This window comes from Sinocyclocheilus rhinocerous, unplaced genomic scaffold, assembly GCF_001515625.1.
Source record: "Sinocyclocheilus rhinocerous isolate Xijiao unplaced genomic scaffold, SAMN03320098_v1.1 scaffold1158, whole genome shotgun sequence".
Taxonomy (NCBI): Eukaryota; Metazoa; Chordata; class Actinopteri; order Cypriniformes; family Cyprinidae; genus Sinocyclocheilus; species Sinocyclocheilus rhinocerous.
The window spans coordinates 892,945-909,889 of record NW_015632473.1 but is presented as its reverse complement, the minus strand read 5'-3'; the positions used below and the strand labels follow the sequence as shown (position 1 = coordinate 909,889).

General features: G+C 37.4%; 1 protein-coding gene across 1 annotated transcript in view; it reads right to left on the bottom strand.

Moving 5' to 3' along the window:
- Positions 1 to 2,427: 2,427 nt before the first annotated feature.
- The window catches only part of LOC107742554 (mothers against decapentaplegic homolog 1-like), a gene marked incomplete at its 3' end in the record, with an annotated part of 18,741 nt that continues 4,223 nt past the window's right edge, over positions 2,428 to 16,945 (bottom strand). Inside the window, exons 2-6 of the mRNA XM_016555575.1 lie at positions 10,709 to 11,294; positions 7,125 to 7,403; positions 6,375 to 6,491; positions 2,865 to 3,086; positions 2,428 to 2,684 (exon numbers count right to left, since the gene is read on the bottom strand). Coding sequence (XP_016411061.1) covers positions 2,428 to 2,684; positions 2,865 to 3,086; positions 6,375 to 6,491; positions 7,125 to 7,403; positions 10,709 to 11,108 — 1,275 coding nt within the window. The remainder of the gene's footprint in view (positions 2,685 to 2,864; positions 3,087 to 6,374; positions 6,492 to 7,124; positions 7,404 to 10,708; positions 11,295 to 16,945) is intronic.

The window sequence follows — 16,945 nt, the reverse complement described above, 5'->3', positions numbered from 1 at the left end:
TTTGTGTAATGTGATCATCGTGGATTATTATGTGTAAAATTGCAAAAATATCATTCATTCATTCATGCATGACGCGATTTAAACCTAATTCACTTCAATAAAGATAACTATACATGCTATTCTTGTCATGAGCATTAATTTGTGGGGGCGCTGCGATAAAACCATGTCTGCATTTGTGATCAGAGAAATGACAAACAATAAGCGGTACTCTACACTGCTCAAAACTCGCGTTTGAATCATCAGTGGCAAATTCTTTAAATATAAAAAACGTACTTACAGGCTGTGAGTCAGAAGCGCCAGACTGCAAAGTTGGAACAGCCCCACTTTATAGAAACATTATGTCCTCTTTTGGAAGGCCAAAAAAAAGTAGCTTTCACAACGAAACACGAAAAGTGAGCGGCACTCGGCAGATTCGACAAAGAGAAAGGAAAAATTGAAATCGCATCATATGACCCCTTTAAAAAAATGTAAAAAGAATGTATTAAGTTTTTAAATTTCACATTTAAAGGACCATAATTATTGCACAAATAGTATTTAGTACCAAAAGATTTTCTCAAAATATTTAATAAATATTATTGAACTGAAATATAGAACATTTATTTAACTGAAAAAAAAATAGTAAAAAGTGTATGGTCACATTATAGGTAAGGAATACCTGAGGATTAAATACAAGAAAAACTTAATGTTGTTGTCTCTCCAATCACTCTCCTGAATAAAATGATACTGTAAATGTCATCGACGTAATAATCAACCTATAATATGCTGTAATGTTTACCAAACATTGCTGCAAATACCTGTATAGTGAAGCGGTCATCTATCCTGCTTAATAAACCCATTCAAATGTATTAACAGTGCTGGTTTGTTTGGAACTATTGAGAGCTATTGAACGTGACCGCATAGTGTTGTGCCGAATTCTGCACCCCTGCCAGATTATGCATCCCCTCGTTGAAATCGCTGAAAATCAGAAAATCGCTGCCTGATTGCCTAATCCCAACCCCACCCCTAATCATAACCCCTCCCCCACACCTACTCCCAGGCCCGGACTGGCCACCGGGAGCACCGGGCGAATTCCCGGTGGCCTGGCGGCTGATTTGGCCCACTGCCCTTTTTTAATTTTTTTAGTTATTATTATTAATAATATTTTATTATTATTATTATTATTATTAATAATATTTTATATTTTTCTCTTCTCAATGTACCAAAGTGATAATTTCCGATTTTGTCATACGATAATGAAATGATAATATATCATAAATCGGTTAGTCTTGACTGGCAGCGCTGCGCTATACGAATCGGCTCACGTCTGTTCCGCGCTTCAACGACGGTTTCGAACAGAGTCGATGCGATGAAGGAGAGGAAGCGGCCAGAAGAAGCAGCGAAATGTATCGTTATCTTTATAGTTATCGTGCTTGGTGTGAACGGGCCTTTACTCACCTATTGAGAAGAAACAAAGCAACCTCGGCAAGTTTGGTGAAGATCTGAAAAACGGTCTAGGAGGAGTTTGAAAAAGTATTTTTATTTATGTATTTATTTGTTTTTAATCAAATTAAAATGGCGGAAAAAGTTTATAGATAATCATAAAAATTAAATGTACTCTTGTTCAGGGTTAAAGCAAGGACTCGTAACAAGAATTTTGATTCTATCACATTTGCTGAGTTATTAACTAAAAAGTTATTTATTATAAGCGCCACCGTGTGGCCATTTTTAATAAAATACACTTTTGTTTTGCCATGGTGTGAGAATATATCTATTGTTGTAAAAGGTCATTCAGATTCGTTGTAATATTTATAATTATTTAGAATCTGCATGCACCTCCTGTTATGCTGAATAAAACTATAATTTTAAGACACAGTTAATGTAGTTTGATTATGAACTATTTGTGTTTTGGGAATACATACAGTACACATAAATAATATATACATAAACTTACATAGCTCCCAACTTACCTTTTGTACCTGGAAAATGAGACTTTGCTCTACTTGCACAACATCATGATACAGAAGTGTGCAGCACATAGTCTGTAACCTTTCAATACAAATTTCATATTTGACACTAGAGGGCGCTGTTTTCTTTTCTTTTGATCCTACTGGCACCGTCATGCCACATGCATGGCATCCACATCCACATGGTGGTCTTCATTTAAAATACAGTGAAGAGAAGACAAGACCGGGATCAGATCAATGAAACTAGCGTGTTGTTGTTGTCTTGTTCCAATATTTACTGGATTTTTGATCAAATACAATGCAGCCTTGGCGAGCATACGAGACTTATTTCAAAAAACATAAAAACTGTTATTTGGTGTTTGATAGAAGCATTCTTCAAAATATCTTCTTTTGTGTTTTACAGAAGAAAAAAAGGCATACAGGAGGAGTAAATTTTTGGGTGAGCGATCACTTGAATTATTCGTTTATATATAGTCTAGCTTACCTTTACAAAGCTCATGCGGATGGTGCACATCTTGGTGAGTTCATAGACGGCTTCAAAACCGTGATTGACGGACTGTGCCAAGAGCTCGGCAAACTCCTGGTTGTTGAAGATCTTTAGGCTGCAGCGACTGGGAATCTTGCATACGGTGGTGGGGTGGAAACCATGGTGATAGTTGCAGTTGCGGCTTTGAACAAAGATACTGCTGTCGCTCAAACATTCCGCGTATACCTCTCCTCCCACATAGTACAAATGTACTCCTGCAAAATAGATGAAAAGGTGATTACGAGTTTACATTATGAATATTTAGCTTATTAACCGCACTTCAGTATCCTGTTACTATCATATCAACTCATTGTCATATTTTAGTGCTATATAATAGTGCAATTCAACACACAATAGGCAGATACTGTTTTATATAGTGATCATTTCAGTCAAACCTTTTCCGATGTGGCGTCGAGTGTTCTCAATGGTCGAGTTGCGATTGACATTCGACAGCAGACCGAGGCAAAAACGGTTACGGTTGTTGGAGGGGTCGGTAAAGCCGTCCACCAGTACGCTGGTTGAGGAGGCCTGGAAAGCCTCTCCCACACGATTATTCAGCTCATAGTACACAATGGAGCACCAGTGTTTGGGTTCCGCATATGCCACAGGCTGAACATCTGCACAGATGGTTATGAACTCATTGAGCACAAGCACACATACACATACTGTATTAAAGCAAAGTAGAATGGTGTGAAAATTAAAATTTGTGACCATGGACCACAAAACCAGTCATAAGGGTAACTGTTTCTATAAATACATAGGCTATTGCTACAAATATACCCCAGCGACTTAAGACTGGTTTTGTGGTCCAGGGTCACATATAAGTAACTCTTAAAGGGATAGTTCACCCAAAAATGAAAATTCTGTCAGGTTCAGAAAGCTCTCAGATTTTATAAAAAATATCTTAATTTGTGTTTCAAAGATGAACAAAGGTCTTACAGGTGTGGAATAACATGAGGGTGAGTAACTAATGACAGCATTTTAATTTTTGGGTGAACTATCACTTTAAGATCACCAAGGCTGCATTCATTTGGTCAAAAATGCAGTGAAAACAGTCATTTCATTTTCAATTTGAATATATTTTAAAATGTAATTTATTCCTAATTTGTAATATGTAATTTATTCTATCAGCCATTGCTCCAGTCTTCAGTATCACTTGATTTGTAAGAAATTAGTCTAATATGCTGATTTGATGCTCAATAAACATTTATTAGTATCAATACTGAAAACAGTGCTGCTTAATATTATTGTGGAAAACAGTTTTTTTCCCTTTAAGTTCAAAAGAACAGTATTTATTTGAAATAGAAATATTTGTAACATTATAAAACCTTACTATCACGTTTAAACAATTTAATGCATCCTTGCTGAATAAAAGTTTTTTTTTTTAAAGTGTGTAAAAAAAAAAGCTGTGTGCATTTTTAATATTAATATGTATATTTTATAACCTTTTAAAACAAGTTGGCAATTTCACAGGTTAACATAAAGCATATTATTATTTTTATTTGTTTTTGACTGTATTGACACAACCACCAAAACATTTTATTTTGCTATTTTGGTATTAATGCACCTTTAGTGCTGGATTGTGTCTTTGAATATGATTAAGCAATATGATTAACAGATTTAGACTTGCATCTCATCTCTTACAGCAGAGGGCATATCGATTTTACTAGGGTATTTATATGAGGTCACTGTTGCTAGGCTATTAATGGTAACACTTTAGTAACGGGCTGCAGTGATTGGTTATTACCCTGCACTATTCAAGGGCCAACAAAATACAACCAAATCAGCATAATACAAGTGGGATAGCTGTCCGTATGAAATCGCACTCCAGTGCAAGCAAACGTGTGGGTCCCATAAAACACCAGTCATTAATATGTCCTCTTTCTGATACCCACAGTTCATCTGTGACAACTGTGCAAATCCCAAAGAGAGGGTAATGTGTTTATCTATGGCATGTTTCTACCCAGCTTCCTCTGGTCTGTGACACTGGGCCACAGGTGTGTTTTGTCTACTCTTTTCCCATTAGCCTATCACAATAGAAATGAGTGCGCCACAGGATGCAGCTTGAGTGCGCATCCCAAAATTTTGACGGTACCACAACTTCCACAAATATTTCAACAGCTCGCCTGTTTCTGCGCACCCCTCACCTTCTGTGAGTCACTACATACAAACTTTATATTTAATGTGCTGCATAATTGGAATCATTCTGAAGTACAGGGCTGTTTTCATGCCATGAACACAAATGTGTGTGTTTTAAACATTGTGTTAAAACAATTTTTCCAAACACAGGATGCATAAGAAATAAAAATGGGAACGTAAAACCTGTAATTAACCCATGTTAAAGGTGTTTACAGCATTCAGGGCAGTAATGTATGCAGTGTTCATTCAAGCTTTTGCTATCATTGACTAACTGTAAATAATGCACCATAACCAATACTAACTCACAGCCCAACAGTGCTGCAATAACGAATGGATAATACAAATAATTAACAACAAATTTCATTATCTAATCTGGTCTCTGCGCTGTGCACTTTAACTTACATCAGTCATGGACAAAATGCAGTCTATAGACAAAACACACTAAAAAAATAGCAGTGGGTGCATGAACCTAGTTGTCCTAAACATGAGAATGCTATTATATACTCTTTAAGCAAACTTGTGTACTCACATAGTTTACTGGCATCAATTGACTAAATATTGTTGCTGGATCTTCAAATTAGTCAATTAATGGTATTTCTATGAAAGCAGTAACTGTAAAGTTATCATAACGGATTTAATTAGATACAAATGTAAAAACTATCTTACATTTACATGTCAAAACTGTGCACAATTTTGTAATATTTACATTTAAAATCTTTTTTGCACATGTATGGCACAGCTTGCATATGTATGTCCACTTAATTTATTTTCTTAGCCTTCAATCTGAACATTGTTTGGAGGATAACAGTGAGCAGGATGTGGAACAAAATACAGAAAATTAATTCATCATTAATGTTACTGTTTACCGATATTCAAAGAAAAACATTATTTTCTGATACTGTATAACTGTAACTTAATGTATGCGATTTTATTACATACTTTGCTGCAAGATTAACCAGATTTAAAGAACAAAAAGTTAGACTGTCTGCAAATTTGTGTGTGTGAGAGTATGTCTGTGTTTGGACTTCCTGCACCTGCAGTGTGGGCAGGCATCTGCTGATAGCTTAAAGCAGCCCATGTCATGCTGTAAGGAACGGGCGATATCTTTGCCGGAGTGGCTGAAGCTTATGGCGCTTTTCCACTGCATGGTACGGCACGGTACGGCTCGGTACGGTTCACTTTTGGGGGGTTTTCCACTGGGTACAGTACCTGGTACCTGGTACTTTTTTTAGTACCACCTCGGTTGGGGTTCCAAGCGTACCGTACCGTTACCAAAACGTGACGTATAAACTCTGCTGATCACGGATTGGCCGGAGAGAATCATCGCTACCTGCGTCACTGAACTTGCTACACAAACACAAAAGAAGCGCTAGATTTAAATCAGCACAGCCAGCAAAGGATAGAACGCAACTGTTTTGAACGAGCGCACCTTTTTTTAACAACTAAAAAGTGGCTGTTCCCCCTGTTGAGGAAGTACAGACGTTCCTCTCGTTGATAGCAGAGGAGCGGATCCAGCGAGAGCTTGATGGGGCGACGCGGAATGAAAAAGTTTTTTAGGAGTCGCGGCAGTAGAGGCGGCGCAACTATAACGACATGTGAATAATCCCGCCCACTCTAAAGCGGTACTAAACTGCAGTGGAAACGCAAACCGAGCCGTGCCGTACCGTACTGAGCCGTACCGAGCCGAGTCGTACCATGCAGTGGAAAAGCGCCATTAGTGTGGTGTCTCATTTTGGTGTGGTTTTTATCATTTAAATGGAGTGTACCTGGATGGTTGTTGAGCTCCAATGTCAGGTTCTGACCTAGCAGGTTAGTGTCCATTGGCTGGGGAGTCATTGGCGTCATTGGCTCCTCTGGGGGCATATAAGCTGGTGGAGGGGTTTCTTTTGAAGCAACAACCAAAAAAAAAAAAAAACAGACAAAAGAGATGTTCATAAATAAGATAAATATAAAATATAAATATACCTAAAATATATTTTTTTACATTCCCAGGTTTGAAAATCTGTATTAAACTATAGCAGTGAAGATTTCTATAGAAGCACAGCAAGTCTTACTTTTTAAATTCATATTTGAAAAAAAAAAACAATATTGTGTTTCCACTATTTTCCAAAAGAGGAAAAAAGGGAGATTGATCTCAGCAGTCAGAAGTGAGAAAGATGTCCAATTTGCAGTCGCTCCCTTAGAAGCAATAGAAACACCATGGCAGCAGTGTTGTTAACTAGTTTTGCCTTTTAAATTCAATGTTAATAATGACAAAGTATAGTGGTATAAATACAAATTAATTTAAAAAACCAAGAAATAAATGACATGTTAAAATACAATAAATACAATAACAAAGTTGTAATTGTCAAAACTCAAAAAATATTTCATAATATTACTTTTTGTTGCATTTTTGATCAAATAAATGCAGCTTTGGTGTGTGAATAAGACACTTCTGTAAAAAAAACACTAAAAATCATACTAATTTTGATTGTTACTGTAAAGACAGTGAAAAGAATAGCATAAGCGCAGTTCACCTGGCATCTGAAAAGGGCTGCCTGGGTCCGAGCTGGATGGTGAATGGGGCAAGGTGGCTGTACTGCCTGTGCCGCTGTTGGGCGAGCTGGGGTAGCTGTTGGTCGGGGAGTTCGGGGTGAAGGGAAGGGCGTTCGAGGGTTGCTGTTGAAAGGAGTCAGGGAAGGTGGCGTTCTGAGGCATAGGGGGTTCCGTCTGGTGGAGTGGGTTACGGAAGCGTGGCAGCATAGAGAGTTTCGCATTGAACTCGCTGTTTCGTGGCACCAGCACAGGTGGCAGCACTGAAGGAAGAGAGGAGAAATATCAAAAACAATCAGAATGAAGTAGGTGACACGAGAATCCATCAGACTTTGACAAATGAATGAGATATGAATTCATGTATGGCCATATACACCCTGTGACCACCAAATCAGAGCATATCTGACAAGCTACAGTACACCATAATCACTGAGAATAAGAAAATCCTACAAGACGTATACTAACAAAAAAATATATAATCTAGGTAAGCGGCATACCTGCACTAGTGGCCAAACTTTCTTTTGTATATATATACCTTTTTCCTGAGTAAACGATGAGTGCCGCTATTATGAATTCTAACTCCTGATTGGATGCTCTTTTATTCCGGTCTCCATAGGAACCCATTCAAATAGTGCCCATCTGTTTTTAATGTAGCTAACATCGGCAGCTTTGTGTCATCTACACACTCATTATACTTTGAGGAGTGAGGCACTGACTAATGACGGTCATTGCGACACTGTAAAGTGATGGCGCTATGGAGCCATGTGCATTTTTTAAATATTTTAATAGGTTTAACATTGGATTATCAGCTCGGAATATACGCTAATTTGACTAGAAACACTGGAGACCGGAAATGCAAAGCATCTTTCCGGTTAAGAGTCAGGCGTGACTTCCGCGTTCAGGAAAAACATCTATTAAGTTGATATAGATGCACAAGAACTAATGAAATCCTGAAATTTCCTGCCAAAACAAACCTGATAACTCCTAACAGTAATCATTATTGTAGACTCGCCATAGTGATTTGGAGAATACTGGCAAAATAAATAAATAAAATAAAATAAATAAATAAATAAAATAAAATTGCACACCGAGAACCAAAAATATATCAAAGAAACAATAAAATAACAGTTTACCCAAATGTGACAATTCTGTCATCATTTACTCACCCTCATGTTGTTACAAACCTCTATGACTTTACAAAAAGATATTTTGAAGAATGTTTCAACTGTTTGTGTCCATACAATGAAAGTTCCATCATTGTATGGTCAGAAAACAGTGAGATATATATTTTTTAAATATCTTCAATGATTCACAGAAGAAAAAAATGCATAAAGATTTGGAACAACATGAGGGTGAGTAAATGATTACAGAATATTCATGTTTTGGGTATACTATCCCTTTAATAATTCATGATTATGGTATATCTTTAGTATTGTTTTGTCGTCCACTATTTTCAGTATTTTTGTAAAATATACAAATTCCCTATCTCATCCAAGAGACATATTCACAGTTGTCACACACGCCTGTACTCTCTAAAAATAGTAGAGCAATAAAATGTGGTAACTGGTGTTTCCGCCTTTGTTGCCCACATACCTTTTTATTTATAGTTTTAGACTGTCAAGACATTTGCAGTGAGATTGAGAACATGTATTTCAGTGATATAGCAATGAGTATTGTTAGAAAATGGATGTGGACAGCGTACTGCCGTTCTGGAGGGGGGCGGGGGACAGGTGTCCAGACATCCACAGGCCTGCACTACACAAGCATGTGCAAGGTGGGCAATCAGTCTTTCCTGCTATTGTCTGTGTGGGTGACAGGAGTTCCTGTAAAACTCTTCCTCTATACAGCCACTTGTTTCAGCCTCCATACACACAAAAGTGTACACAGACCCTGAACAAAGCCCTCATTCTGCCCCCGCCTGGAATTTCCTGCTCCTGCTCTCATAATGTGCACACACACACACACACACACATACTGTGGACAGCTGTTTATGTGTTGTCAGCTGACCCTCATCTTCTGCTTAGCCAACAAAAAGGGGGCTGTGCGTTTGAAGTCCATTCTTTTACCATAAGCAGAGGCAAAGAAAATGTTCTTGTTTCCCATTAAGACACACACAAACGCATAGAGCACAGAAGGTTTTTAGACTCCACAGTTTTCTCTCAAGCGGTATCAGGATCAAACAAACGAGAAAAGCACCTGGCAGAGGCCAGAGAGAGATATGGAAGGGGAAGGACAGAAAAAGAAAGACCATCTGCAGGAACCATGGGTAGGGAAAACTCAGGAACATGCATGAAAAAAAGTACATATGGGCTATATAATCCATATGGGATTCCCTGACAGAGGAAGAGAAATTAATAAATAAAAACTGCACATTATTTTCATACAAGATGATATCATATTACTTTTTTAAACAAAACATTCAAATGGACAGAATCTCCTTGCTTTAAAAACAAAACAACGTCCAGTTTAGTGATATTTACAGGATTCAACGCCTTTTAGCCAATGAATGTCCATGACTTTTCCAGCTGTTTATGACTTCTGAAAAAAAATTTTTTACAAAGATTTCATAGAGATTTAAATCACAAGGAACAAATTATAGTGGATGAAATATATGACTTTAACATTTTAGTAATTTCAATGACATTTACAGACCATGACATTTAAAAAATCTTTGATATTTCCATGTTTTCTATGACAGTGGGAACCCTGTGTATAGATTGTGAATGAATAGGCCTATGTGTTTTTGAACAAATCTATAAAGAGAAAAATCATTCTTGTTTCTTTCCATGCATCATAATTTCTGTTCACAGGAGTCTTGCCCTTTTGAAGCACATGACTGCTTATGAGCACAAGCCAACATCATTTGAGTGATGATTGTGAAGCAGCAATTCATCAGTTTGACCTACTGAACCAATACAATCCTTCTTAGAAGGAGTCTGCATTTTCACAAAATGGAAGAGATGAATAGAAATTATAGATCTGCTTTTGTCATTTGTGGGAAAACAGCTGATGATGCTAAAACACTCTTTCTAGAGTCTCAAAGTAGATTCTGTGGAAATACAAATGTTAATTATAAGAATAATAAAGCGAAGTTCAAACCAAGAACAATAACTATAAATATATTGCCCACAGCAACAGATGATAATATTCCCTTTACTATGAGAAAACGAAAATGATTCCAAAGGTACTGTTGTTATGTGTTGTTATAGCTATAGTCCTGGTGTGGACTTCCCTATTCTCATAGAATTTGAATGATTATTAAAACTTTATAGTCATACAGTTATCTTCTTCGGTGTGAATGGGCCTTAAGACTTGTGTCAGTAGACTGTTTTTAAAATATTAATAATGGGAATGATTCAGTGACTTAATCATAAAAGACTTGCCACCATCTATTGTCATAATGATGTAGCCTAAAGAAAGGGTCACTGAATGAATCCGAATGAACAGATTCAAAAGATTCAAATCACTGGGATGAATCAATGAAACCCAACCACTAGTACAATGAATTAATCAGCTTCTATTATGTAGTGCTTATGAACAACCGGCTCAAATATATTTAGTCACTGACCTGGACTGTCCACCCTCTTGTAATGGTAGGGGTTGATGCACACATCTTTCTGCTTAGATCCAAAAGGGAACTCGCAACACTCCAGGGCCTTGAGCTCATGGTGTGACTGCAGGTCAGGCCAACGCCATACACGGCAGTAGATGACGTGAGGCAGCCCTTTCCGGTGTGACACCTGGAGCCTTCCGTCCAGCGAGCGGGGGATAGTGACACAGTTGCTTGGCTGACCGGGGCAGCTGAGTGCCCTCTCCAGCTCCTCCATAGCACCCTTCTTCTTCTTCAGCTTCTTGACCAAAGCATCCACCGCCTTCTCTGCCCACTTCTCTTCTTCGTCGCCTTGCTTCCAGCCCAGCAGTCGCTTGACCGCAGGGCTGGTGAAGGAGAAGAGCGAGGTGACGTTCATAGTGGCGCCACGTGCGCCCCAGCCAAAGCTGTCACAGTTACTCCGTAGGATTCAGCCACACAGGAACAAGGAACTTCTGCTCTGCCTCCTCCAAGAGAATCAAAAACTCAACCACAGCGACACATGGACAGGGGTAATTACTGAAAGCTGTGCTGTTCCAGAGCTAGGTCAGACTGTCAAGTGCACCTGCAAAGAGACAGACAACTCAGTCAGACATTTATACTTTGGGATCAGTTTAAGGGGCTGTTTACACGACATTGTACATTTGTCGAACATTTTCAGCCAAAAACGGCAAACTTTTTATGCGTTTTGCCTGTTCATTTACACGACAACGGCGTTTTGGGGACTGAAAACGCATATTTTTGAAAACGGGTTTCAAAGTGCAAGTTTTTTAAAAGGCCACCATTATGGTTTCCATGTAAACACCCAAGACATCTTTGAAAACGGTGACGTCATGCGCATGCGTAGTACGTGTCGATTTTAAAGGCAAGCACGAACAAACATATACAACAATGGCGGAGTACATACTGTTGTTGCTGCTCAAGAGTTTGCTAACGCTTCTTCAGCAAAGTGTGGATTTACTTCACCAATATTACAACCAACAGCGGAGACGAATCATATACAACATATAATCGTCACTTCCCTACAGTTACTATTTACTAACAAGGTGTCAGCGCCAACTACTGGCCTGGCATACGTAACGTAATACAGCGTTTTTGGCCGTTTTCGCGGATATGTGTAAATGCGAATCGTTTTGAATACGTTTTCGTGTATACGTGAAACTTTTTAAAAACGCAAGGGAAAAACTTTTCCGTTTTTGACTACATCGTTGTCGTGTAAACGTAGCCTAAGAGATTCCAGCACTGACACTAAAGGCTGGAATACACTACATGACTTTTGTCTAGATTTTTGGCCTGATTTGGAGTCTGCACTGAAAAATCATATGATGGGCACAGATTTTTTTTTTTTGGCTTCAGAATATTATTGCAACAGTTCCAAAATTTCAGTTGTCGGTACCAATACCAGTAAAATTCTACTGCTCTCTGTACAAATTAGGGTACCATAGCAAAAACCAGTGCAACTATTTTATTAATTTTAATATATGTTTTATTTATTTAACTATTTGAAAATAAAAATATTAAATATAATTTGTTCATTGTTAATGCTATTAGTACATAATATGTTAAAACAGCATGTAACCTTCAAATATTATTCAATTATGTAAACATCGCATTAAAAATATCAAATGTCAAATTAAAAAGATCAATGAGCAAAATAATGCACCACATTAAATTGTTTATTCAATGCAATGTAATAACGACAATCTATAAAAAAGTGCATAACATCTAAACTAACATATATAAATCAAATATAATTTCATAAATTGCATAAACAATTATGAACAAAACAGCATCATGTACATGCAGCTTAATACAAAAAGCCAAAGTGCCGATCACACAGATTGCATTTAATTCACAACACACAAACATGTTAAAATGAGTGATGTGCCTGCCTGTGTTTAAGAGATTGTGAATAAAAAAATGAATATTAGTCAAATTTAAAATACAATTCACATTTGAATGCAAAAACGGTGCATTCAAATTTTAGGTGTGCGTCTGGGTGCCTTATCAGTGGCGCACGAGATGCTTATGATAGTGTAAGTGTCATTGTTGTATAATAATGATTCAACATGCGACATTCGAAAATACGATTCGTTGGAGGTCACTGTTTCAATGAGCCTTTTGTGAAGTGCACTTACTGTGCCGGTGTAACACCGAGAACACAGAGAAAGTCTCGCGACCCCCTACGGAATGATCCTCGACCCACTAGTGGGTCGCGACCCACTGGTTGAGAAACACTGTTGTATATTATTGTATTTGTTAGCCTATCAATTTGGAACCCACAAGATGCGCCGCTGCTGTGGTTTTCATTCAAAATATTAGAGAAATATAGAAGCTCAATGTAGAGAAAATCTTGGTTAGGTTAAACCGAAACCAAGCCATTCACACAGAACTAATATTCAGAAATATTCTGCGCATTTTCGAGACGGACAACTATGACTGTTGCACTCGTGTCTCACACAAGAGATGTATAGAAAGCCATGTAAAGTTAAAAGAGGTTCAACTTTTGTCTCAGGAATTTGTGGGAGGCTTTAATTCCATTCCACTGCGTCCCTGATGTCACAACTTATTGGCTGTCTGCTTGTCATTCATAGCATGCCCCTATATCGTTCGCTATACCAAACATTTTTTCTATCGTTATCGATAAATACAGATACCGTTTTATCGCCCAGGCCTATCTATACTGCACAATAAATCTCTTATTTACATTGCGTTTATACATGGTTGGTTATAGCAAAATGATTCGCAAGTGTGCAGCACTCACACTGAACAAACTGTGATGTATTGAGCAGACACTGACTTAGAAGCTTCTGATTGGCCAATGCGTTCATGCGCTCAACAAACTTGTCTGTGATTGGCTACAATACTTAGTGCCGCAAAAACACAATGTAAATAGAAACCCTTGACGCTCAGAGCACTTCAACAAACATGACGACAGCATTTGAAAGCAGCCGTCTAGCAGGTACAGTACCACATCAACCCTGTACTTGGTACTAGCAGTAGGCTACTGCAGAATGGCTGGTATCGTTGAGATTTTAAAATGTATTGACTAGTTAGTACTAGACTTGTGCCGGTATTCGGTAATGCGATATATCACGGTAATGAATATGCACGATATTGTTATCGTGGGCACTTCTAAATACCGTGAATAATTATATATTACAAATTATTCAGAATTTTGAATGCATTTTAAGAATACTTTTCCCATCAACTGGTCAAAATGCACAACACCGCTGTATGCTGCGTGAAAGATGCGTGCGCACTCTGACGTAAACAAGTGCGGGCGAGAAGCACATGGCAGAACATGTGAGAGACGCTCTGGATGAAAGCACACTTTCACTATCTGACAGCAGATGGCGCTAAACTGCAGAAATAATAATAATAATAACAATAATTCATTTAAATGCAGCCGTTACCCCGGAAACCCTGTAAACAAAGCAGCTGCACTACTTCCGGTTTCTGAATCGTGTTTAAATGATTTAAACAGCCATTCAGATTTGTGTATTTGCTATGATGTTCATCACAGCGCCAAATACTTAAATATTTAGACTTAATAGGCTATTTATTTTCAAACTTTTTTTACATTTTAATCTGGACTACAACATGCCCTAGATATTGTTTGAAAGTGTTTTGATTCTTTATTGTTCGGTCACACTTTACATTAGGGCTTCATTAGTTAACATTAGTTAATTCATTAGTTAACAAACTGCCAATGAAAAATTCTTCTGAACATTCATTAATCTTAGGTAATTACAATATTTAATAACACGTTGTTAAAATCGAAAGTTGCAACTGTGTTATTTAATGAGCTAACATGAACTAAGACTTGTATTTTTTAAACAAAGATTAATAACTTCTGTAGCAAATGTAGCTATTGCTCATTGTGAATGTTAATGCATTAACTAAGGTTAACTAATGAGGTCTTATTGTAAAGTGATACCTATTGGTCTTTATAGTTCTTTTGCACTTTAATCTGTGTAAAACTTTTAACTTTATACATTTTTCTGTATTGCTTTATTGCATTTAAATGTTCAGTTATTTTTGTTATAAGAAAAAAGTTATTAAACCTGTTATACTGTATTATGACAGCACTTTTTAAAACTAAATTGCAATATCGTGATAATACCGCATACCGTGATAAAAGCATGAGCAATTAATCGCAACATGAAAATTTGATACCGGCATATCCCTAGTTGGTACCACAGTATACCAGTACTGTGTAAGGAAGGCAAGTAAGCAAGGCAACAAAACACATCCAAGCCCAGTCAGTCAGTTTTGAAGGAAATACAGATTTATCCTTTGCTGCCTATGATATCCCACTTTCCTGTGTGATCGATGGTTGAATTAAAAATAAAATGGTAGCAGAAAGTTGCAGTTGGTAGTGATTTTGTTGGTAAATATGTTTTTAAATAACTTTTAAACTTTTGATTTCATTTCTAGCAATAAATGAGTACTTTAGTAATTAAAATAAATATTTTATATTAAATATTGGCTTAGTTATCACTGAAGTTCTTTATGTTTTGCTGTAGGCTAGATGATTTTACCATTAAGCTACATTGGAAGCCTTTCTGAAATCAGTTTAGTGAGGTATCCTCGTGCACAAACGCTTTGATGCCACCAATCCTGAGCAAATGACGCAATACATCTTTTACCCTGAGGTCACTGTGATGATGACATCATTCTGTTACGGCTTCTCGGAATGGCTGCCTTCAGAATCACAGCGCAAAGCTTCCAATTACATCTGCTCTACGGTAAGTTCTCAAAATGGCTTTCAGGATATGGGAAGTGGGATGTGTTCATATGGCATGCTAAATAATACTGGTGTGACACACTACTGAGTGATGCTGTATAGCACTGAACACTGTCCTGACTCATATCAGTTTCCTCATTCGTGAAGATGCTACAGCTTACAACAGGATGCCATTGAGGAGACCGCTATAGGCTTTGAAACATATTATAGGTTCTAGTTAACCAATCACTCATGTCAAAAAAAAGTGTAAAACGGGAGCCTTTCCACATCCTGAGAATAGAAAGGAAACGCATTTGGGATAAAGATAAAAGTGTCCATTCAGAGAGATCCCAAAGCAGCCATTCACTAACCAGCATTCAGGGAAGGGAAATAAGAGCGCACAATGCAAGAGTTCACACTTCTTTTGAAGTTACCAGATGGTTCTGCATAGCATCCTCAATGGAATAAAGCAAGAGGCCTGAAATACATTTCTCGGGGTGGGACACTTTCACATCGAGCATGATAACTGAACCACTTCTAAGCTGCCAAAACATTATTCTTGCTCTTTTTTCCTCTTCTTTCCACACATATGAAAAGTCTAAGGTTATTTTGTTTCGACAAGGACTTTCCAGCCTATCAGAGTCTGAGAGGCAAGAAAGTTTTTTTCTACTGATTCTGTTCTGGCCCATCAACACTAGATAAGTAAGGTGACATCAGATAGCAGCTATTTGAACTACGCTGAGTGCTAAGAATAATGTTGTCCTCGGTGAGTGTGACTGCCCTCAGCTACTGTTTCACTTTAGAAAGCTTGTCTGATGTAGGTTACAAATACAATCAGGGCAAAGTATCACAACACAAATGCCTCTATAGTTTAAATTTGACAATATTTTAATTCAATACATTTTTTACAAACTTACTGCAAAAATCTAAACGAAATCACAAAATGTCATTGGCTAATAAACTAGCATGAACTCTGCACATCAGATTTGGAGTCATTCAATGAAAATAGTTGCTATTTATTAACTACGGAGAGAGTAGTAGCTGTTATCGTGTACCACAGCAAAAGGGAGGCTAAAAGTTGCTGATCAAATTGTTGTAGTCTTTCATAATAGAACCTAAAATTTCAGTGGACAGGAAGCAGGAATTCATGACAAGTTCTTTCTTCTTAAGAAAAGCTAAGGAAGATAACAGATTGGTTAAAGATAAATATGTGGGGAATTTTCCATTCAGCATCTGTTCTTGCTGAATAAGGACCAGGTGAGCTTGCAAAGACTTCATGCCATGGAAGATCTATCAGTGAATCAATGTGTATGAATTCTTCTATTGCTTAATGCTTTTTCAGATTAACAGTTATACAGTAATACAGATCTTTCAGCTCATCTCATCAAATTTTCAGTTTAGGACTAGGAGTAATGTTTATAGTAATGTTTATATCCAAAATAATAATTAATAATAATAATAATAATAATAATAATAATCCTTCATAA